The sequence below is a fragment of the Scaptodrosophila lebanonensis genome, unplaced genomic scaffold, assembly GCF_003285725.1.
Source record: "Scaptodrosophila lebanonensis strain 11010-0011.00,11010-0021.00 unplaced genomic scaffold, SlebRS2 tig00001418-arrow-arrow-pilon, whole genome shotgun sequence".
NCBI lineage: Eukaryota > Metazoa > Arthropoda > Insecta > Diptera > Drosophilidae > Scaptodrosophila > Scaptodrosophila lebanonensis.
In genome coordinates, this window is record NW_022060744.1 from 719,209 (window position 1) to 743,486 (window position 24,278).

Consider the following 24,278-nt stretch of genomic DNA (forward strand, 5'->3'; position numbering starts at 1 on the left):
TAGTTTACAAACATGACGACCCACTGTGCTGACCCAAATAAAAGCAAACAGCAAATAACTGTGAGCCAAACTACGAGCAGCAGCAGCAACAACAACAACAGCAACAATAATAACAACAGCGGAAGCAGCAACAACAACAATGAAAAGCAGCAGGAACAGTGCGAGCACAAAAAGACTCATCAAAAACTCATAAATTTCCAATTTTCGACACATGACAAAATAAATTGTAAACAAAGCTGCGCGCTGTGCCGTTCGTCGCGTAAAAGCCAACATCACAAGCACCACGAGCGGTAACAGCAGCAGAAACAGCAGCAACAACAACACCAATGGCAACAAGAGCAACAGCAGCTGACATGCGACTCGCAGCCCACATGGCGTATGAAAATATTTTTTAAGCATCGCCCGGTGTCGACAAAGCCGCCATCGCACAACAAGCACACCAACAGCAGCAGCAACAACAGCAACAACAACAACAACAGCAACAACAACAGCAACAACAACAGCAACAACAACAGCAACAAGCAAGAGCATCAGCTTAGCGTTGACAGCATCAACTTCATCGAGCCAGCACGCGCCAATGGCATTTGGTTAGATTTAGGATGCGTGGAATTGGGCATAAAATTGGCTAAGCGTTGGCGATGAAACAGAAACAGAAACAAAAACAATAACAGCAACAACAGCAACAGTTTCAACGACAGCAACAACAACAAAGTCGCAGCGCCAAAGTTTCGGGTCAAAGTCAAATTTGCACATCGCGTTAAACTTGCAAGTTTTCAATTTTTGTTGTTCTTGTTCCTCCTGCTGCTTTTCATTCAAAATTGAAATTCATTTTCATTCCGAAAATTGCTATGCATCGGTTTTAGCAACAAACTTGGCCAATATACACGTGTATAGTATATATTGCTACATCCAGGCATCTAAACTGATTAGTCCCAATCCGGACAATTTGGCTCTGACGTTGTTATGTACAAAGTTTTTTTTTTTTTTTGCTCTCAGATAGTTAGTTATATAAAGCGAGCGTGGCTTAAAATACCAACAAATTTGCACAATTTCTTTTTGAGTTATACTTGTAGTCTTCAAAATATGCAGGATGCGGATAAACACCATGTTCATTATGCTATAGTTCTTTATTGCTCTAAAATATGAATAAAAATAGTATTTTAAAACACACGAAGGCTATTAGCCTTGTGAATTATAATCATAGGAATAGCTTCCAAGTATAAAGATTTTGTTAGGCCTAAATTCTGGGTTCTCCCAGCATTTCTGATCTGTCCCTGAAGGAAACCAGCAGCATATCGATTCCTTTCTTGTCAGCAGATATGTGTGCTGTAGTTGTCTCAAAGAATTATACAGTCTTATTCGAACGATTTCATTCCATTTCAAACTTAAAGCATATTATAAAGGATTTTCACTTCGCCAAATAAAGCACGAATTACATTTCTTTATATTCGTTTATTTGTTTATATAAACTAATTGAGTTGCCCATACATTCAAACGATAAATAATGCCATACTAGTAAATGGAGAAACGCCTTGAAGACAACTGCTTTCTAGGCCAAGAAAGAGAGGTTTGAAAAAGTATCACCCACACGATCTCCCCACAAGATTCCAGGTTTAAATTAAATCATGAAATCTTCAAGTCTTTCATATTCTAGAGTTAACTAATTTGTATTTTGTGCAGCTATTTAAGTGCAATCCTACTTGTATAAATGTATCCTACAGACAATTGTTGTATTCCTCTTTAATGTACAACTGGATTAAGCTTCCACATTAGGTAGCTACGCACAATGTTTTGTACCTTTTGTTTTGTTTTTAATAAAAACTACTAAAAAAAACGCATTCTCAAACAAAATCTACAAGTTTGAAGTCAAATTATTGTGTATTCGCAAACATCTCAGCAATTAGGATATAAAAATCAACTTCTTACATAAGCAGAAGTGTATTTTTAAGAACTAACATAAAAATTGATTCCTAACGGTCTAATATTCCAATTCTCGCGATAGATTGGAAAGCCTGCATTTTTATATTCCATTTTGTAAAGCCCAGATGACAACTTCGTTTTAATCCTATTTTTTGCGATAGTTGCATTATTTTGCAACTAAAAATGGCAGATTGTGGAGGAAGGCGCAGGACATGAAAATTATAAAATAAAGTAATAAACAATTTTTAACAAAAAATCATGCCAGCACCGTGTGCATATTAATAAAGGAGTTGAGTGCGTTGCTTTTGTTTTTATTAAACCAATTAGCAATGATAATTGGATGTTCGGAAGGAGGGCTACACTCAGCGAAAAGTGTCAACTCACGTTGTTTTGTAATCAACATTCAACCCAAGTGGCATTAAAGCGGTTTTGTTTGTATGGAATATAATTATACAAGTATTATTGTTATTATTGGTACTAAAGCTTAGGAGAAAAACGTGTATTTACATTTATTTATTTTTGAGAGAATAAATAAATAAATACTTCATTGTACAAATCTTTTCTATCTTTATATGGTGGAGCACTATAAAAGACTTCCAAATACGAAATTCTGCTACGACACCGAATTTTCAATATAAGTATTATAATATTTAGATATCGCTGGAAACCGATCTTTCCTTTGGCGTAAAAAACGTACTTCAATTTGGATTTTGTACTTAAAAGAAGCAAATTCTTGAACAGTCGAGCCCTCTCAACTATTATGCCAACAGTGTTTAAGTTGAAAACGAACTTACCTTTTCTTCAGTGGAGAGCTGTATGTAAACGGTTATTTGTATAATTATATACAGCGTTGTAGAAATGCAAATCGTGGCGGGTCAGCGTTAGCCCAGAATGTAAATAGTTTGGACAGCTTGGTCTGTAAAATGCAAAATGTTTGTCAGATAACATTTGGAAGTAATAAACAATTACTATAATGACAGTCAATAATTGCCGAATGGACTCGAACACATGTTCAACAAGCCATTTACGATTCGAATGGCAGGTTGCGCAAACCTGTTAAACGTAAACTTGGTCAGATCGTAGACAAAGGACTATACAAAGAGACTTTCTTCTGCTGAGATACTTGATTTATTTGTTGCAAGATCTTTCTTGACAAAACAACAAAGATTCGCTGAGACTGCAATGAATTCCTGTAATTTCTGGCAAGAAATTATCTGTGATTAGGTCAGTTGTGGTTTAAGTTGCAGGAGAAATTGCAAATATTTCAAAACCACTTGCATTTTTTTTTTTTTTTTTTTTGTGCACTTTACCTATTTGGAAGGGTGCAGAAGAATTGAAAACGCTGCAAACTGATGCTGAGCCACTGTGCCATGTCGCTAGCTAATACTGTAGCACACATATACAAGCATATGCATAGATATCTATGTTTATACTGAGCTTGGCACAAAGTGACCAACAACGCATAAATCAGCAGCAATTGCATTTTTCGCCTTTTATTTTGATCGCGCACTCACGCCTCAGAGATTTATTTACAATTATGCTGCGAATTTTATTACCCACTGACCCGGCATTAACAATTATCACACATACATACAAGTACTCTATCCATATCCACACATAGCACATACACATGTATAAATATATATGTACAATCGTTGGAGTGCTTCACATTCACGCGCAGCGGGTGCTTCAAATATTTATTATTTAATTTATGACTTATATATTTATTCTTCAAAATTTGTTTAGTTTTTCTCGAACACGTTTCAGCCTGCATCGCGACAATGTATGTTTATTCTTTTCATACCCTGTCCCGAGGACTGAAATATCTCATGATATAACATATATATATATATAACATATATATATATATATATATATATATATATATATATATATATATATATATTTATATATTACCATATACTAGGAATGATTGCTGCAAAAAACTTTATTTATTACTAATTATTTATTACTCTCAGATGATATCATATATATGGCCCGCATTATTCAGAATTCACTGAAAGCTAGCTGACGAAGCAGCTGAGCTAGAGACGACTTTAGTAAAAAAAAAAGAAAGAAAGAAAACGTCTCACAACAATCTTTGCCCAGTCCAACAATTTGCAGCAATGATGACTGGAGTGTGATGGAAATTGATTTTCTGAGCACCAAGATAGGCATATTTTTATTTTTGTAGCCAACAAAGGCGGCCCCTTCATTTGATATATTTAATAAAATATTTAACGCTGTAATAAAATTGTTTATTCTCTCTTTTTACGAGTATTTGAAGCTTTAAATTGTTTTCGAGTATCATACACATTCCGACCCCGAGTCTCTGTATTTATGATGACCCCACTCATGCACACATACATACATATATCACCCTATTGACCATGGAATCGAAGCATTGAAATGCGCCAACTTTTGCCAGCAATTCGAGTATGAAATTCTAACTGCCGTTTCTCTACAATTCCACATGTCAAATGAAATCGGGCCGGCGAGTGTCGTTTTGCAACCGCAAGAAACAGCAACACAAACCCCTATAGTGCATTTATATATATGTGTGTACATACGTGCTACAAATATACATACAATATAAGTGAGGCAAGAAAGCAATAGAACCGAGCTTTTCTTTTATGGCAAACGCACACGACCGTGAAATACTCTCTACCATTTGCAAAATAAAATTGAAAAAATACAAATTTATTTTTTAAAAAAATTTCACATTATGTTTTTAGCATCAGGCGGGGGAAAAAATTACGAGAAAATGTAATTTTCTGGTTTCAATAGCGGCCATATGATGTTTGGATGACAGCTGCCGGGACCCGCTATTCGGGTTGGGGACTTTCTAATCAGCTATGGATTAGAATTTCGAGCTTCTAACTATTGCTTAGACTATAAGTACGTCTCATATTTAAATGGAAAGATGGATAGGTAAATGTATATATGGATATATAAATATAGATATATAGATATATAGATATATAGATATATATATATATAGATATATAGATATACAGATATATAGATATATAGATATATATATATATAGATATATAGATATATAGATATAAAGATACATAGATATATAGATATACAGATATACAGATACATAGATATATAGATATATAGATATATAGATATATAGATATATAGATATATAGATATATAGATATATAGATATATAGATATATAGATATATAGATATATAGATATATAGATATATAGATATATAGATATATAGATATATAGATATATAGATATATAGATATATAGATATACAGATATACAGATACATAGATATATAGATATATAGATATATAGATATATAGATATATAGATATATAGATATATAGATATATAGATATATAGATATATAGATATATAGATATATAGATATATAGATATATAGATATATAGATATATAGATATATAGATATATAGATAAATAGATAGATAGATATATAGCCAGATTTGAATAGATAGATACATAGAGAGGCATATAGATAATAGATAGTTATATAGAAAGATAGATAGGTTAATAAGTAGGTAGGTAATTAAGAAGATTTTTATTTATATAGTTTGGTTTAGTTAAATAGTTAGAAAAATATATAATTATTTTGATCAAATTTGCATATGTGGTTTATGATAAAAACATATTTTGTATTCACATATTTATTGATTAAGTGGTAGGCCCTTTTTAAACCTAATCCAAAAAAAAAACCCTAACTATAACTAACTCAGTCGAACAATTAATCAGGTACATAGGTTTTGGAAATCAGAAACTGGAGCACTTGTTTTGTTAGAACTTTTGAATATGGTGCATTTATCTAAAATTGCAAATCTCGTTCTCAAAAACCTGCACTGCACGAATATGCCCGCTGGGCAGAAGAGAGCATAACGAGTTCGACTAATTAGCACAGTGACTTTTGGAACGGCAACAGCAACAACAATAACAATAACCGTGCAGGCAGGCAGACGTCGACGATGACGACGGACGACGCACGACCTGCTGATGGCAGCGGCACCGTCGCCGTCGACAGTGGCTGCAGCGACTGCGCTGCTTTTGCTGCTGCTCTACACTTTTTTTTCAATTGAACAGCGACTTGCAATAAGCTCGAGACGTTTTTTAGCTGAGCGAAAAGTTTGTAAAAAACAATTAACACATTTTTAAGAAAGAGCGCGCGTAACCGGTTGAATAATTTTTTCTTCTCATTCCATTTTTTTTTCTAGCACGAAAAGCGCGAAATTAAAAATTAAAAAAAAAATACGCGACAGATACGCTACATTTGTGTATAAGTACATACAGGGGTGGATGTGTGTGTGTATTTGTGCTTAATCTTTAAATTGAAAGAAATCTGGGCCTGCCTCGCGCGCTCAGTGAATTTATTTTGCCACAGTCGCCGCATTTAGTCAAACATCAAAGTTCTGAGCAGACGCGCAAGCGGGCAGAGGTGTCGAGCGAATGATATAACAAAAATCTATACTTGAATAAATACATACATACACATATGTATGTATGTATGTAGATGGGTGTGTGTGTAGGAATGACCGCCGCCTTTGTTATTTTAGTGGCCAGTATTATGATTAAATGGAACTGAACTCTCAAAGCTTTCGAACTCAACTCGCCGTTTGACGACGACGCCAACGCCGACGACGCGCACTAAAGCCAAGTGCAAATAAAATAGATAAGACGCGTCTCTCGCACACATACGCACACACACACACACACGCAAACGCATTGGGGGAAATAATTCACAGCCACAACGGGCGCAGCAATAATTGATAACACACTCGCTTATCAGCGGCATATCTTCCCACACAATCAAAAGTAGGCGCGACGTCAACGCCAACGCTGACGTCGACGTTGACGTTGACGTCGCTCCTACTTTGCGCTGCCAGTGGCTCAGACCGACCAGCTGTCTTGTGGAATAGTAAGGGCAGAAAAATTACTACAAAAAAAATATATTGGATCGAAAGAAAACACAAAACACACAGTTTCAGTTGCAGGCAAAACAAATACAAAAACAAAGAGAGTAACAGAGAAAAAAAAACCAAAATTCGCAGGCACTGCAAGGAGAGAAAAGCACACAAAACAAAACAACGGTCGCACGTATTGTGTGTGCATGTGTATCTGTGTGTGTGAGTTTAAAAATATTTCTCGAATTAAAAACAATGTAAAGTGTGCCAAGCGACGAGCAAAACAACAGCAGCGACAACAAAAAGTGCTAAATATTGTTACCAAATCGTTGACCAGCAACAATAACAACCACAACACACTGCCAAATCATTACCGCTACACTACAACAACAACAACAACAAAATAACCGTAGTTTCTTGAATAGAGAAAACGTAAGCCACAAACATACGAAATGGCCAAAGACAGACTGCCCGAGCTCTTGCAGGTAAGTCCCATTAATAATTCAAATCGCAAAAAAGCCCACATCGCGTCGGTCTCCAAGCTTGAAATAAAATAATGATGTTAAAAATAAACAAATAATAGCTGGTCCTTCTAATGCCAGATGCAGTGAAGACTCTCTTGGCCGGACCAAGACTCACCCTTGACCAATTCTTTTTAGCAAATTTCCTTCTTCACTCTGTTGCCTTAGGAAATAAAAACTGCACCTGCATAGACTTACTGTTTCTATATAAAATATATACAAGTATATATATCCGAACGAATATTACAAGAAATTTTCCAAATAATTTATCTAGGAAAATATCAATTAAAGCTAAGGGATTATTTATTATCAAATGTTGACTCGGCTAATATGGCAAAAAAAAAAAACTTAGATTTCAATTCTGGCATACAAAATTCACGCAAATGTTGCTCCGTTCTCTGATCGTCGGAATATGGACCACAACACAATAGGTTCATGTTCATAAAAATGGCCATAACTTCCTACACTGTGAGTACAGCAAAGCACCACTTATTTCTATACTTGTATAATCAGCTGCTGATCTCAATTAAATACTGCTGATATTCTTGTCGCTTCACAGGAAATCCCGTTGGGCCCATTTTACAGGATTAAAATCAGACGCCCCTCCAGTTAGGGACATAGGTCTTAAATTCTGGTTAAGGATTATTAGAAATTTGAGATTTAGAAATATGCAGCTGATCTCGATTTAAGATTAATGGCTAAGTATTGTTATTATTTCATTATTTCAGCTAATTTCTCTTTTTAAAGATATTTCTTTTCGCAATGTCTTTCCATTATAGGAGGCTAACAGTAAATGCCAGCCAATTCTCACTGTCAGAAATTTAAGATTCCTTATAGCGTTTTTATTATTTTATTATTATTTTGGCTGCTTTCAGATACGACAGTTTTCTATTTAAAGATATTTCTTTTGGCAATAATATCTTACCATTCTGGGAAATAGAAAAGTCTTAAAGTACAATTGTAATTAATTAGTTATGATCAGACAGTTGTCCTCAGATAAATATGGATTTTCATTGGCTATTGGAACGGTTTTGAAGCACAGTGCGCGGTTACGAGAACCATTATTACCATTATTATGTATTATCATTTCTACCGGGCCAAGGCCCGCGCGCTAACGAGGTAACACACACAAATTTGTTTGTGCTTTATCACAGAGCTGGCCAACAGCTAGATTTTCACAGATAACGCCGATAATGGTAAGGCGTGGGTGTGTGTGTGTGGGTGCTGAGTGTGCCTGCATTTATGTATATATGTTTGTGTGTATGTGTGTGCGTGCGTCTGGCCAGTCAGTCCAGTGGGCTGTGAATCTCATTTTGAGGCTACTTTTTTATTGTTCGTTACACCTTCCACAACAACGCATTTATCTGCTGGGGGCGCTAGCCGCGAGCTTCGGGCCTCGATCACCTGAACCTTTTCACACATTCTGAATTGACGCATTCCGATACGTGATTTTGATTGAGAGAGACAGAGAGAGAGAGGAAGAGTGCAAGAAAATAGGCCGCGCACGCAATGAAACGAGCTGAAGAACCATTAGCGAATGCTCCAATTTTCGCCTACGACTTGCACTGATTTCTATCTAGCAGCTACAGTATGTCAGAGCTACACAATTTTGGATGCTAGCTCAGAGCTACGTACATACATATATGTATATATAATATATATCCGTATCTTCTCACTTTTTCTATTGCAGCGATCGCTGAGTGCCAATTCCACATCCTCCTCGTCGAACGGTTCGCTCTTGGTGTCCGTTTATAACTCTACAGTCGAGTACAACAACAACAACAACAGCAATACCAGCAACAGTGGCAACAACAACAACAACCACACAAGCCATCAAGGCGGCAAGGCGGAGGACAAGAGCAAGGATAAAGAAAAAGAGAGCAGCAAGATGACACAACATGGCGCGAATGTGGATGCCATCTTAAATCCGGTAAGAGTTCGGATCAATGCAAATACGATTTACTATTCCTACCTACCCTTCCAAGCTCTCTATGCTGTTTATTGCTAATTGGTTTGTTTATACTTAGCGCTTTATATGGCAACCAGTTAGTGGCAGTATTGCCAAGTCTCTTCCACTCTATCAGTCAAATAAAGCTCAACTTTTTATAAAAACATGTTTGTCCGTATGAACACCGAGAACTTTTGAGCCATAACAGCTAGGAACTGCATACTTGATAGGCAGACTTGTCCTATCTTTATACATATATACACAGCAAGCTTATTATCATTGTTTTATAATATAACCGGCTGGTGCAGAAATGAAAGATAACATTTTTGTTTATAAAGACAACTTTAAAAATGTTGCACCCATGAGTTTTGTGTAGTGCCTCTTAATATTCTGAAATTCGTCAAAATTATTATACTACCCGTATATCAGAGGACCAATGGGTGCAGAAATCAACTTTTTGGCGTATCCAGATGTCTTAAGCAAATTTTGCATTTATGTAGGAGTTTTAGGCACTGCCTCATAATATTCTGCAGTTTCGACAGCTGACAAGTTCTTAGTTCCTCCTTATGAATATTTCCAAGCATGGCTTCCTCGAAATATTTTAGACACTTATATATTTCTTTGGGCACATTTTAAGTGAAACGCTTTTAACAACATTTGTTGGGACAAAGTACGTTTATAAAGTAAAAAAAAAACTATTTTGAATGCACAAATAAAGCAGCTAGAGAAATAGTCATATGTCTATCAAAAGCTCGATATCTCGAAGAGAAACAATCAAAAAAATGTTTAAAAGATATTGATTCGCTCCACAGCACTGACTAAGCATTATAGCTTTTAATGATATTTTCGGTAGTTTTCTGGTTTTCCTTTCTATTTTAATAGATTTTTGCCTTTTGAATTATCTAAACTACATGTTTTTCTCATTCTTTCTTTGTCTTTAATTTGTTGCTTTCCAGAACAAACAATTAATAACAAGTTTTGCTCGCTTATCAGCCCATTGGCTTCGCACATGAATCAACCGGCAAATAGCAACATTCATACTCGACGTCCGCTTGATCGAATAGCGCTAGTGGGGGAGGGGAGTATTACACAATAGTCGTGTTCAGTTCAATATACATACATATATACTCCTATGTGCATACATGTGGGGTCTTGTGATATGATAGTGTCGTAGAACTGCAATGAAATTGATTTCTTTCACATAGGCCTGGTTCTTCCCCTTCAACGCCCACACAAATGCAGTAGAAAGGGAAGAAGCGACTATTTAGAAGTTAGGGAAGAGATTGAGTTCATTTGTTAGTAGAAGGAGGGGACCGTATAGAGCAGAAATGGAATGTATGGCTAACACTCGCATTCAAAATAAGTTGAAAATAATTCCAATAACTCCAAGAGTATCTTCAGACTTTCATCAACATCACCAATCACCATCATATACTCTTCATTTAATTTATTTTTATTAACTCCAATGAATCATTGCAGTACTCGGAAATTCGTTTGCATCTGTCACAAATTGATGCCAATTTAGAGGCCATGAATCGGATGGCACAAACCATAAATCTGCGCACTTTCAATGGCAAGTCAAGGTATTATTTCGTCTATAAGCACCATTACTTACAAGCGTCCTCTTTTCTCTACAGATAACGAAATGGATGATCTGCATAATAAGAACCTGCGACTGGGCAACATACTAATGAATCGATTTAAAGAGTTTAAGGCCAATCTGCCGCCCGAGAACGACTACAGTTTGGAGGCCCGCATGAAACGCACACTCTTCTATGGCCTCTATCAGACCTATATAAATCTGTGGCAAAGGAACGAGGAGTTTTTGCAACACTACGAACTCAAGATGAAAAAGAATCTGCGCATGCATACCAAAATAAGTAAGCTGATTAACCTTTTTGTTTCATCTGAATAACTAGAGTTAGCCGAACGATCAGCTTATTCGAAAAAAAAAACTGAAATTTACGGAGCATCGAGTTCAACGACCTTTTAGAGTTATCGCGTTTTTGTTAAAAAACTTTTAGCCGCTAAATCGAAATGGGTATACATACACATATAGGTCGATTATATCTGTTGTTCATAACTAATGTTTTCTGCTTTCTTAAATCAACATTTAAGTTTTTGTTCACTTGATATTGGACAATATTGGACTGTAAAGAGACATTTGTTTAGACGAAAAGAAAACTTTAAATTGGAAAGAATGATGCCTTTTACATTTGACATTACGAATCGAAGTTAATGCCCGCACATTTCAAGTGCAGCTTATTGTGCAGCTCCAAAATCGTTCAACAACAATAAAGCCTGTTGAGAAAGTTGTTAAATTTTAAGTATTTTTCTTCTGCCGATTATTATTATTGCAGTTAATGCCGAGGCTACAGAACAAGAAATTGAGCAACTGCTTGAGAACAAGACAACAAAGCTCTTTGTGGACAATGTGAGTATATTCCTTACATTTAGCGATCGGTCATTGAACTGCAATACAATACAATGCAATTATAATGGCTTTAGATACTGCAAGAGACGGAAAAAGAGCGTCAGACTTTGCGCGACCTCATGGATCGTTTCAATGAGCTGAAAAAACTGGAAAAATCCATAGAGGATGTACATGCATTGTTCATGCGCATTCAAACCCTCGTTATGGAGCAGAGCGAGACGATACAACGTGTGGAGTTCCATGCACAGCAAGCTACACTGTATGTGGATAAAGGTGCCGTGGAGCTCGACCAGGCCGAAAAGTATCAGAAAAAAGCGCGCAAGGTGAGCAATTGCTGGAATAATAACTCACTCAAACGCAACTAACTTTACCATTTAATTGCAGAAAAAGATAATGCTCATTGCAATACTCATAGTCGTATTGGTAGTCCTAGTATTAGTCGGTCTTTATTTGTGATATGTGACTCTGCGCACCTACGCAATAATCTATTTTTTTTTTTTTTGCCTACTTTTAAGACAAGTCAATAAAATTCCACGTGTCTGTTTTATTTTTTTTCGTTGAATTTGTCCATTTTATCTCAATTTGAAAAGCCGTTAACTGCTGCAACGAAACTCACCATAGTGTCGAATGACAATCGTCGAATGGCAATCGAGAAAAACCTATCGGTGACTATCGAATGGCTTCATAAAAACAACACTTGCCATTCGCACAGAATGGCAAATATTGCTCCTCCAAGGGAAACAAATTACAGATCACAACAAAACTAGCTGAACAGCGAAAGTACATATTTCCCAGAATATATTGCATGTGCTGGCCAATATCCATGCCTTCAATTTAAGGTAAGTGCAGCACACGCCAACAAATCTTCTAAGAACTGTGTTGCCAATGCATAATTCAGCGACGGCGCTGCCGCCAAGGAACACAAGGAACTTGACCCGTTTTCGAGCGCCATCTTTGCTAGAATTTATGTGCAATTTTTATGAGTTTTGTGTGTGCGTGTGTTGATGGTTCGTTATTATTCATTAGATAGTTGCTGGTGGCGGCTAATTTAGCGGACTATACAGTCAAGGCAAATGTTGAATCCGTAACTATAATAGTTTCATTTGCGTCGCAGAAAAAATTGCTATTGCCATCACACACACAATTTACAAGCTATCGATAACCAGACGGAATTATTAATTAGCCTGTAATTGTAATTGTTATTTATGTTGTTATCCGTTTCTAGGAGGACATTGTGTGCCTTGCCGTGGCAGAAATGGATGAAAACAGCAGTAGCACCAGCAGCATGTGTAAAAGCGTAAAGTTGGGTAATGCAGCGGCGACATCGGTGGCGATAACCGATGTGGCATCGCAGTCGCAGAATACTGGAGACACACCAAATAGCAAAGGCGTCCAGTCGAAGCCGAGCACGGTAATGTCATCACAGGCTGCAGCGGCATCGGCTGCGACTGCGGCTGCATCTAAAGAGCCAGAGGAACTGCTCGGCTCTGTGACCACCCACAATTGTCCGGGCACAAGGGCCAGCGCACGCGTTATTCAGAAAATGAAGCAGGACCAGACGCGTCCCATGACGCCGCCGCCAACTGAGCACGCCCACAACAAGAAGGACGAGAAGCAAGCCCAAAAGACGCCCTCACAGCCGCGTGCTACCAACAAAACAATATGGACAAATCTGGAGCGGAATTGTTTTTTTGATGCACTCAACGAATTTGGAAAGGATTTCGAGGCCGTCTCAAATTGCATCAATTCCAAGTTGAAGCGCCGCAATGCTGCCAATGATTACTCTTTCAAGACCAAGGATCAAGTGCGTCAACACTATTATCAGACATATCACAAGATCTGCAAATATGTTAGATATTCGGATGGTAGGGCAGCGACACAAACACCACAAGTATTTCATCTAATACACTCATTTATTTACCGAATTACAGAGCTGAAGAAGCCTGTGCAGGAGCTGTACACACTCATAAATTATGGAGAGATGCGACGCAAGCTTCAGTTTCTGACCGAAAAGCATTTTATGAAGCTTAAGCAGCTGGTCTACCAAGGCCAAATAACAGTGCGTTGCAAGGGCAAGAACATACGCATTAAGACGCCATCGTGCAAGGCCTTACGACGACTCAATCAGCTCGATGGTAAGACACAGCCGCCGCCACCGAATCATTAGCAATTATACTATTTTTTCCATATATTTCTCATGCAGATTCTTTGGAGGACATACGCCTGCCTGCGAAAATCGAAGTTCTTGTCACTCCGTATAACATGGAGGCCTTTGGTCGCGTGCAAACGCTGGCCCAAAATCCACGTGGACGCGCCATTGTGCCGCTCCACAAGAAACTTGTCACATTCATAAAAACTTTTCAGTACAAATGGCGCAGCTCTGCCGCCAAATTATCGGAAGAAAAGCTCTTTCCCACTGCAGATGCCGAGCCCAACAACAGCTTTCCCGAGCCTGAGCTGTGCTTTCTGCCAAAGCCAGGCGTACCCATTCATCGCCCACTCTTGAGCATTACCGCCTATCTGAGCAGTGTGAACATTTGCCTCACAGCCTATGAGGAGCGTTTGGGCGTTAAGGTGCGCAGTGAAACACTAACGCAGGACCGCACCAACAATGCGGCCAACAACAAGCGTCCACGCACGGAAAGTGGCTCGGAGAAACGTTCGCCAGACACCAAAAAATTAAAACCGCTCAGTAGCCCCGCTTTTGAGAAGTCTGTCGAGGATATAAGCAACCTTAAGGAGGAGCCACACAGCGAAAACGCCGACACCGCAACAGTTATATCTAATAACCACAACAATACAACCACCACCACAACAAAACTAGAAAACAGTAGCGGCGATGAGCTCAGCGAGGAAATTAACGATTTTCTAAACTCCACCATCGGCGAATCCGCTGATCGATTAGCAGCCAATGTGACAATCTCAGCAATGGCAGCGACAACAACCACCACCACAGCGACCGCTGCCAGTAGCACCAGTACCACCACAACTGTCGCTCATCCACGCCAGAAGCTACCAGCCAGTGGTAAAGGGTCGAGATCCAACATGGCTGCACGCAACGCCCACAACAATTTCAAGCCTCTTCTAAGCGATGGTGTCATCAAACGCATACGAAAAGGCTGGACCGTGTCCAATGCGGCGGACATAACCATCGGCGACTTGTACGTGGTGTTGGGCCAAGATTCCAAGCTGGAACTCGAGTATTACTGGGGCGATGTGATGACCACTACCACAACGTCGACAACTAGTGTAAGCAGCAGCAGTGGTCTGCCATATAATCTTCACGACTGTGATAGCGTGGAACGCGTTAAGGCTGTGACCACCTCAACGGTGAGCAACAAGCTGAAGCACCTCCTGCTTGTGGCCAATCTCAGCGAGCGTGTACGCAAACGTCAGTGCATCTGTGGGCACACTTGTGAACGAATTGCGGCCAAATCGAAGCGGGAGCTGGTCACCAAAGTGCTGGCCGCCAGTGGTGGGGGTGCCCACGAAGTTGGAAGCATCGAATCCCCAGTTTTTCGCACACCCATGCCACCCATGCGTCGACCTTTTGTCAGCATCGATCCAGTGCGACAACTGTCTTCGGTGAGTACAAAGCAATTCAATATGTACATGTGTAGGCAACAGAAAAGTTAGCAAATCTATCATTGGAAAATGGAAACCACACAAGAAGAAGCTTTCTATTCAGTTTATGTTTATGTGAGTCATCGCAAATCCTCTCATATACATATTTGATTTTATACAGCACAGATCCCAGATTAAAGTAACATATATAACACAAAAGTCAGAAATATCCACAGTTCTTTATTGTGGGCACTTTAGAGACATAAAGTATAATGTTAATAGCATCTAAAAATTCATTACAAATGAAGCCACTTTAATTTAATAATTTCTCTCACCCAGCTCACTCGCCAGAAAATGTCACGCCAGGTGCTCGTGCAGCGTCGCATCCTGCCACCCGCCTCAGACACCCAGCCCTACGACCTGCTCAATGTGGGCAATCTACAGAATGGCTTCTTCGAGCCCATCGAACAGGCCAGTGCGACCATAACCACTAGTACCACTAGCCCCATCTCCCTCAGCAGCATGTCTTCCACAACTACCTCGACCAGCAGCAGCTCGACGGCTACCAGTCACGGGTGCTTGCCAAAATCGGAGCTGGAGAAAAGCACTTATGTCAACTCAGAAAGGATGGATATGCCGCTCCTGGATTTTTGTGTGGAAGCCACTTCGTTTCCGGAAGGCTCACAAGATGAGACCACAAGTGAGATGAAACCACAAATGCAGTGAAAACTGAAAGCGTCTTATGACTTTTCTTCCATCTCTTTTCCTCTCGGTGCAGCGCATAACTTTTTCAATGCCGGCAGCGTCAGTCCCATGCATTTGCTGCGCGACTCCACGTCGAACGCACGCTGGCTGGAGGAGAACATTAACGACTTCTCGTTGACCAGTTTGTTGGGACATCTGGATGAGATTGATGCCACACGCGATATACTGGTAGGTTTAGCAAACTTTCCAGATAGAACAACTTCTTAAAATCAAAGAAAATACACGAATACGAACAGCAGCGTTGCTAAACAGCTGGCTTGTTGTAAGATTCATAAAAATATAACCGTTCCCATTGCCCTTCGGCTCAAAGCGGGTATACTAGAAAGTCCAAACGACAAATTTATGTAACAGACACAGGGAGACGTGGCAGACCCATTTGTAGGTGCATATATGATCGATATATTGTTGTCCATCTGTCTGTTTATCCTCGATAACACTTGAAATGTAGGCTTGCCTTATCCATAGGCATAGCAAGTTAATTATTTAATTAATTTAGTTTCATTACTTTAGGTATAATAAAGGTATAATTTGTTTGCCTTTATAAAGATATCTGAATCAAACTTGATATTTAGAAGTTTGTTTTATAGTGTCTCATCATATTCTAAGCAATCAACGCAGCAATGAAGTAATTAATCGTTGTTGACGTTCACGAAATCAATTCTAATTGGGTATTAGGGTTACCTATTACGATTCGCAATAAATTTGTATTATCATTTCTTTGCAGGATCCTTCTTCCAATTTGTCGGTGATTAGTGAGAGCAGCGTAGACTATCGTCATAAATTCCAAGAGTTTACGGCGCTGCTGCAGAACCAGGAGAAAGATTAGCGACGCATCACATCCGCTGCATCTGCTCCCCTCCTCCGATTTTCCCCTCAGTGTGTGCCTCAGTTTATTTGTCTGACCAGTCGAGGAAACGGGCAACCTTTTCAAACAGCAGCCACTCGATTTGTATTCATGAATGGTTAGGGAATGAAAATCTCGTCATACATTGTCAAAGTATTTATAGAAATAATAATGATTTGATTCCGCGCGTTGTTACTCAAAATATTTAGAATCAAGAACGAAAGAAGAAATTTTCTTAATTGATATTACTAAACTGAAAATGTACTCATTTGAATGGCCTGAAGTGCTTGCTTCTTTTTAAGTTTGATTGCCGCTTGTGATGTTGAATTTTCATTCAATTTTTTTTTCATACTCATTTGTGACATTTTTGTATATTTTTTTTAATATTATTGTTATTTTCTACTATATCAATTTTAATTGCGTTGAATGTATTATTTGCTCAATTCAAAACATTGCTTAGTGCTAAGGACGCTCATATGCATACACATAAACATATACATGAACTGTTTGTATTGATTAAGGATCACAAATATATTATTTATTTACGCATTAACGATACACGTAACTCTAAGGCGAATTTCCTCATGTGACAGCTAAATTAATCACCTGCATCTACAATATGGATCCAACCTCCAACCATGCATTTTTTCGCCTAAAAAAGTCCCAAACATTTTCATTCCAAACTGAACCATTGGCTAAACGGTACTACATATAAAACTCTCGAACCAGCGTACTGGAGACCTCGAAATCCTTTTTCCAATACCAATTGTTTTGGCAGCATACCATGTGAGTGGATTAGTCTTATCTGTCACATAAGATAACGATCCTTAGTTGTGACTACATTTATAAACATTATTTTTTTGTCGACCATGGTATGGATAAATTCGTTCTGGTTTTAGATTGTAAGAGTAGCTGGTAGTTGTTAGTTATTTACATGAATAGTCGTAATACAAATAAACAACAGAATTTCCTTGTGCATAAACCCTAAAATCTGAATTTTATTTAAATACGCCTTCTTCGACAAAAACTATGGAAAGTCATGTCCGGCCATGTTCCTGCGGACTCCAATCCACCGCCACTTTCTACATCTCATCTGTTTTAGAAGACCCTCTTCTTTGGTCAGCCACCATTGTCCCTCGTTGATTATGGTGTTCGGGCAGAAAATGCATAATATGATGTAGAGGCATTTGTTTACAAGAGTTTCTAACACAGTTTCTTAACACATGCGTTCAAGATTCTCAGCTTCTCCAAATGCTGCTGGCTTCGCGCAGCTTGTTCTGCGCATCTTCCCCTGCTCCATTTGTGGATACCATACTTTCAAGGTAACACAAATTGTTCACGAACTTAACGGCTTGCTCCTTACTGCAGGAAACATCTGCAGCGACAGTGCTATTAATTTTCATAGCCTTGGTTTTCCGACTTTTCTAGCTTCTGATACTAGCATCGGGCATATAGCAGCATAACATTTTCTTTTGGCCATTTCTTTGAATATCATCACTGTTTCCGGCATTATTGATATTGAATGAATGACACATGAATCGCTGTAGCTTTTGAAGTAAAAGGCTCACATTTATTTATTCAATAATAATGTATCGTTAACTTGTTCAGTTAATATAAACACACACACGCACATTTATAATTCGATAAAACGTCTCATCATCTTTATTATTAAAACACATACATACAATAGTTCAAAAAGCATTTCGTTCTTTCCTTTGTTCGTCTGCATAACTCCATTAACTAATTTCAAAATACATGTAAACAAATCACCTTTTTTGGGGGGGTTTCTTATATTTGCTTAGTTGTCGTTTTCACTAATCATTAAAATTTGTCATTTATTCTTTAAATGCTTAATCCAAAGCTTGAATGCGCCAACAAATTAAAGCCAAAGCAACGCACTTAACCAAAATTCGTTCTGCAGCAAATTGCTGGGCTAAATCGAATTTATTTTCTTGAGTGTATAAGTACACTCATGTGTAAGTACATATAGTATTTGTATAAATTATATATGTATATATATGCATGTACATATGCTTTTGGAAATACATTATGTATAAATATAAATCTATGCTCCGCGAATCGCACACATCTAATATACATATGTAAATACTTACATACACTCATATGAACGTACGTACATACATACGTATATAATGGATTCGTTATTAATCGCGTTTAATGCTAATATAATAATATAATTACTTGCTATTTTAAGTATCAGCGTAGAGGAGAGTTAAGGGTCTGCTTTTTGCTTATCTTTTATGCACTATTTTGGAATGCTAAGAGAGTTTCAGATCAGTAAACTACGGGCGCTCAAAGTGGCGTGTCATAGCAGTCAGCTTTGTGGCAAAAGTTTGTAAATTTTGTTTTCTTGTTGCTTTTGATTTGATTTGAGTTTAGTTTTTCCTTTTCAGCATACTACTCGTACATACACACAATAGAATACATAAAGGTATGTATGTACATACATGCATACATACATATGTATGTATGTATGTTCGTTTGATTTTAAGGTTAAGTTATGGTGCTCCCCATTCGTCTTTTAGGCAGTTGTACCATAAACAACAATTGGCATCGTTTTTCTTTATTATTATTATTATTATTATTATTATTATTAAACTATTAAGTTAGGGTAGCAATACAGACTACTACATACATACATATATAGTGTGTAGTATGTCATTGATGAGTTAGTTTGGCTGAAAGCTCATTCAGTTTGTCAGTTTCGGGAGCTGGGTGGCTGGGATAGTGCGAGTGCTAGTGATGGTGTATTTGAACTTAAGACTAATGACTGCATTGTTCTGAGGTAACGGTAATTAACGTTTAACGGCAAACCAAAGCGGCAAATGTCGACTAACTACATATACATACATACATACATACATACATAGGAGTATGTACGTACATAGGTAGGCATAGTATGAATGCTTAGATTAGAAGGTTTTGTAAGCATTACGCATTGAAGTACTAACAGGCATAATTGTAGGTAATTATCTATGTATGTAAAATGCATACATATGCACGTGTCTATGCCTGTATATTTGTGGATCATAGACATGCACACGCATGCTTGTAAAAATTAAGCGCATGGAAACAACATTGCTGCAAATGCAACATCAGCAACAAACAAAAAAGAAAAAAAACTATAAATATCACGAATCGAATACGTACACTAGGTGGCGCTAGTCAGGGATTCCCCAAACGGCTTTCAGTCCTCCGCTCTACTCAATGCCAAACGTGTTGGTTTCCTCGACGGCGAGCAGCAACTTCTCGTAGAGCAGTTCGGGTGTGGGATAGGGCGGCAGGTCTAAGCGATTGAAGCAGGTGTGTGCGCGAGGCAGGGCATTGGGCTTCCCCCACTTCTCAATGCAGAAGCGACGCGGGCCCGTTGAGCCACGCAGAGCCGAGAAGCCCTCATACGGAATACTTGAGGTTCCGGTGACGAATTGCAGCAGTCGCAGCCGCTGCTCATTGGTAAACTTCTCGATCACCTGCCAGAACCAAATGATCACCTGATGGTTGTCGTGGTAGCCGGAACGATATTCGGTGTTCAGGCGCCAGTCGTTCGTATCAATTTCGGCCGTACCCGCTATCACCAACTCCAACTCGCGGGCGTCGAAAACGGAGACCAGGCGCGAATCGACCACCTCGTAGAAACCACGCACCAGAGATTCCGTCTGCTCCTGCACACCACGCTCTAGCCGCCACTTGATCATGCGCTCCAAATACTCCTTCTTGTTCTTCTCATTCACAATGACATTCTTGCCACCCGGCTTCAGCTCCCGCTCCACCACACGGCCGAGCAGCTCCTCAGTGACGCAGAACGTTAGACCCAAATCAATGCCCGTGCCAATATCATTGTCGCGTATCCATTGCAGCGACTGATGAAACTCATTGTCGAGCGACTCGAGATCACTGAGCGCCACAGGCAGACGCAACAGGGCCTTGTAAAAGGGTCGTGTGAAGAACGCGTCCAGCAAATACTGGTGGACCAGTGCCAGCCCCAGTACCCGGCCACTGAACCGGAACCAGTCGTGGCAGTTATCCACAAAGGCAGACAGCGGCGACACCTGAACGGTGTACGTGTCATTGGCCGAGTACTCGAACAGTCCGTAATACGGATTGAACAGCTCGCGGGACAACAGGAAGAAGAATTCGCGCGAGGGGCCGCCATAGTCCAGACCCTCTTCCGTGTCCCAAAGCACGGCCAATCGTCCACGCTGCAAGTCTTTCTTATTTGCCGACATAATGCGGCGAAAGGCATCCTCCAACAAATGGCTGCGACGTATATGAAGCCTGCCGATGTGTAGAGGAGAAGAGGGAACATTTAGTTAATTGATTTAAAAAGCAGCTTAGCTCTACGCACTTTAGCTTGTGAGGTCCTTGTCCATAGCCTTTGGATTCCAACTTGCGGTAGAAACAGCGCAGCTTGGCCTCGAAGTCACGCCGGAATGGCGGCGGAGCACGCTGTGGCATTCGCGAACTGAGCACCGGAGAGCCCTGCGGACTGCGCTCTTCAATAGGAACATAGCTCATAATCTCCTGCTCGAACAGGCTGCGGAAGAAACGAGACCAATACATGGTATATGCATTAATGTTAATGTTCCAATCATATTTAAAAATAAACATCTAGATCTCCTATGAAAACCTCTCCTCACTATCCAGTGAGCTACTCAATCGTCATTTAGATGTATTTAATGAGCTGGAAAACATATTCAAAATACTTATTATGTATGTGCTCGCAAATTTGAGGACTGGAAATAATAGCTACAAGACAGGCCTGTCGGTGGAGAGCGAAGGTGTTGCGCATACGCCCCGTGCGCAACGCAGCCTGGCGAACAAGTTCAACCCACTCTGCCTGCACTCTGCGGACTTAAGTCCATAAGTCGACTAAATGGCATCACAGTCAAATGGTTCGAATACCATTCACTTAGTAGATTCTATGCTGTAGATTAATTTCGACAGCGAAAACAACATATGTACGAGTATGGACTGATATCCATTTCGTCAAAGTGCGCGCGTATGCGAATGCGGATATTTGTTGAGCGTGCCATTCAGAGCCATTTAATAGCTCTAGTCTGGATGGTGAAAACGATGGGGTTGCTATCTGGATTTTTGTCTTTCTTTTCCTGCGTTTACAAAAATATTTCATTATAGATTTGTTTAAATTGGATTTATCTAGGAATTATTTAAAATTCATGTTTTTCTCTATTACCTTTTCTACACTTTTGTGCATGTCCAATTCGAAGCGAGATAGGGTTTCAACACCTCCAGAAAAATCAAATTAATATGGAGCAGACTATAGATCTCTTAAGCGAAACCAATCGGACTACCAACTACAAGTTGATTGGATGTAGTGGTTGAGGAAAATATGATCGGATTTAAATAAAGTGACAGCTGATTTGGCGTGTTTATACTACATAGGTTAAAAGGATATAATGTGACTGATAAAAGGATACCAAGAACTCGCTCTGGCCGATGAAAACCGTTAACATGGGAAATGAGATTGTTCGAATTACTCATCGATTAAAAAGTAAAAATGTAAAAAGAAGATGCGGTGATGTCAGTTGTGGCTCTAGTTGACCCCAAATGATATATCCACATAATTCCATTGATTCTTGTCACTAAGCTGACACGAAACTAATAAGCCACACAAGAACAGCGACAACATCAATTAAACCTTGTTCAGAGCGCCGAAGATTCTATACTCTTGTCAACATAAGTACAAGTAGTTCCAAAGGTTCTCTGTTCAACAGGTGTGCGATTTTGTTCGCTATTTGGCTGCAGATTAAATTTAATTGTAAACGATTACAATAGAGTTTTGAAGTCACTATTATAGTTTCGCAATTTATTTTTGTTTTTGATCAGTAACTGCCAAGGCATACGCGGAAAACTTTGCAACACTCTAACAAACAAATCAACTTGAAGTTATAGAAGAAAAACTGACCGGAAGAGTAACACAAACCTTGGCGTAACAATTTCTAATGCGTTGTCAGAAACTATGACCAATTTTAGCGAATATTCTAATTGCTAATTAATAATTTATGCTACGTTTTATAATATTATAGTAGTATTATGTTGTTGTTTTTGTGTAAGCTTTTTGCGCGCTTACCGCTGCTTACTTTTGACCTTCAACTTGAAAATTGGTCTACAACTTTGGCTTAATTAATAACGCAAATTATAGAGCGAGCGCAAGGGGGTGTGGCAGGGCAGGGCAGCGGCGGATCGGGTAGAGGTAGAGGTGGACGTGGACGTGGAGAGGCATTGCAACAGTGACAACGGTTTGGGTGCAATTAACGCCTCTTTCCGCGGCCACGGAAATGACTAATTTCCACAATTTGTTCGAAAAATGTGCCGTTAATAAGTTTTTGCGATTTTTGGGGCGCTTTGGCCGAGTTTGAAATTGATCAGAACAGAGCACCACACACAACCACACAACCACAGAGCCACACAACCACACACAGCAGCAGCCGTGTCAAATTGCTTTTAAATTAAATGAAATTTACAAATTATTGACCATTTTGCAATGCGAGATGGCAACAACAACAACTAGAAATGACTAAACCACAGGAAATAGCAATTAATACAAATTAGAATCGGCAAAAATAATACACTCTTCAATGTGATTCAACGAACACTTAGTCTATGGGTTAACAAGTGCCTCGAATGGGTGGTTCGGCGGTTTTGGTGGCTTCTAAACATGCCATCATCGCAGCACACAACACAAAACACGCCAGCGCCCATTGTTCGGCTCAGTTTCTGGAGCAATGCCCGATAGCCCGTTATAGAGTTTCAAGACATGCCTTATTGCAACGATTTACAAAGTCTACAGAACATAAACCCATAACCCCACACCATAAAGGAAAGCAAAATCACTTGATAAAACACTAAGCCGCTTTAAAAAAAGAATACCTCATTTTTATCATGAAAGCAAATCTACAAGTATATAGTACTTATGTTGTATTATCATGGAGCCTCAGCGTTCAACTCCTGAGTATATTAAGCGTTAATTCAACCTATTCTGATCAAACTTCTCAGATTATGGTAAGGCACTGCACTCTCAACCATTTATAAGCAGGAACGTTTTTAGTAATAGAATTATGGCATATATGATGTAAAAGAAGCCAACCGTTTTTCAAAAGCGCTTAAGTTATTAATCTACACATCTAACCGACCGACATTTTTAAACAGTGAACAAATAAAATACCGCGGCTAAATGAAATCAAATTTTCTGCAGAGGAAAAGAACACCCTAATATCAGACTTTTGGTTGATTTCTTCAGTGGACAAATTTTAAAGCTAAGTATGAATAGCTGTTCGACAACCAAAGAACTATTCTTTTACTTTTTTGGACTTTGAATTCTCA

General features: G+C 39.0%; 3 protein-coding genes across 6 annotated transcripts in view; 2 read left to right on the plus strand and 1 right to left on the minus strand.

The window, feature by feature from the left end:
* Positions 1-2,773: 2,773 nt before the first annotated feature.
* LOC115633414 (E3 ubiquitin-protein ligase HECW2) overlaps positions 2,774-24,278 on the minus strand; it is a 36,950-nt gene continuing 15,445 nt past the window's right edge. For 2 of the 3 annotated variants that reach the window (XM_030530858.1, XM_030530859.1), the window contains 2 exons: positions 21,280-21,468; positions 18,989-21,209 (listed from right to left, as the gene is read on the minus strand). In XM_030530858.1, coding sequence (XP_030386718.1) covers positions 20,135-21,209; positions 21,280-21,468 — 1,264 coding nt within the window. In that variant the 3' untranslated portion in view covers positions 18,989-20,134. Of the gene's footprint in view, positions 2,837-18,988; positions 21,210-21,279; positions 21,469-24,278 lie in introns of those variants that run through there. The other variant, XR_003996340.1, reaches the window with a different exon arrangement.
* LOC115633416 (syntaxin-4) lies at positions 6,958-12,287 on the plus strand. 2 transcript variants are annotated; one of them, XM_030530863.1, is made up of 7 exons: positions 6,958-7,322; positions 9,049-9,288; positions 10,786-10,879; positions 10,944-11,186; positions 11,667-11,740; positions 11,815-12,063; positions 12,125-12,287. In XM_030530863.1, the coding sequence occupies exons 1-7, from the start codon at positions 7,290-7,292 to the stop codon at positions 12,194-12,196; spliced, it is 1,005 nt and encodes a 334-aa protein (XP_030386723.1). In that variant the 5' UTR covers positions 6,958-7,289; the 3' UTR covers positions 12,197-12,287. The 2 variants fall into 2 exon arrangements, with proteins under 2 accessions (XP_030386723.1, XP_030386722.1); XM_030530862.1 differs by lacking the exon at positions 6,958-7,322 and adding an exon at positions 8,808-8,946.
* On the plus strand, positions 12,483-17,880 carry LOC115633415 (protein cramped). The gene is made up of 7 exons (XM_030530861.1): positions 12,483-12,579; positions 12,966-13,605; positions 13,672-13,875; positions 13,944-15,325; positions 15,644-16,004; positions 16,083-16,237; positions 16,794-17,880. Exons 2-7 carry the CDS (start codon positions 12,996-12,998, stop codon positions 16,893-16,895), a joined length of 2,814 nt encoding a protein of 937 aa, XP_030386721.1. The 5' UTR covers positions 12,483-12,579; positions 12,966-12,995; the 3' UTR covers positions 16,896-17,880.

Bases quoted from the DNA above. Each gene is read 5' to 3' on its own strand.
- LOC115633416 (XM_030530862.1), top strand. From the start codon at position 8,896: ATGCTCCAATTTTCGCCTACGACTTGCACTGATTTCTATCTAGCAGCT. The intron at 8,947-9,048 runs GTATGTCAGAGC...TTTCTATTGCAG, and splicing joins ATTTCTATCTAGCAGCTACA to CGATCGCTGAGTGCCAATTC. The intron at 10,880-10,943 runs GCAAGTCAAGGT...TTTTCTCTACAG, and splicing joins AAATCTGCGCACTTTCAATG to ATAACGAAATGGATGATCTG.
- LOC115633415 (XM_030530861.1), top strand. From the start codon at position 12,996: ATGGATGAAAACAGCAGTAGCACCAGCAGCATGTGTAAAAGCGTAAAG. The intron at 13,606-13,671 runs GTAGGGCAGCGA...ACCGAATTACAG, and splicing joins ATATGTTAGATATTCGGATG to AGCTGAAGAAGCCTGTGCAG. The intron at 16,005-16,082 runs GTGAGATGAAAC...CTCTCGGTGCAG, and splicing joins CTCACAAGATGAGACCACAA to CGCATAACTTTTTCAATGCC.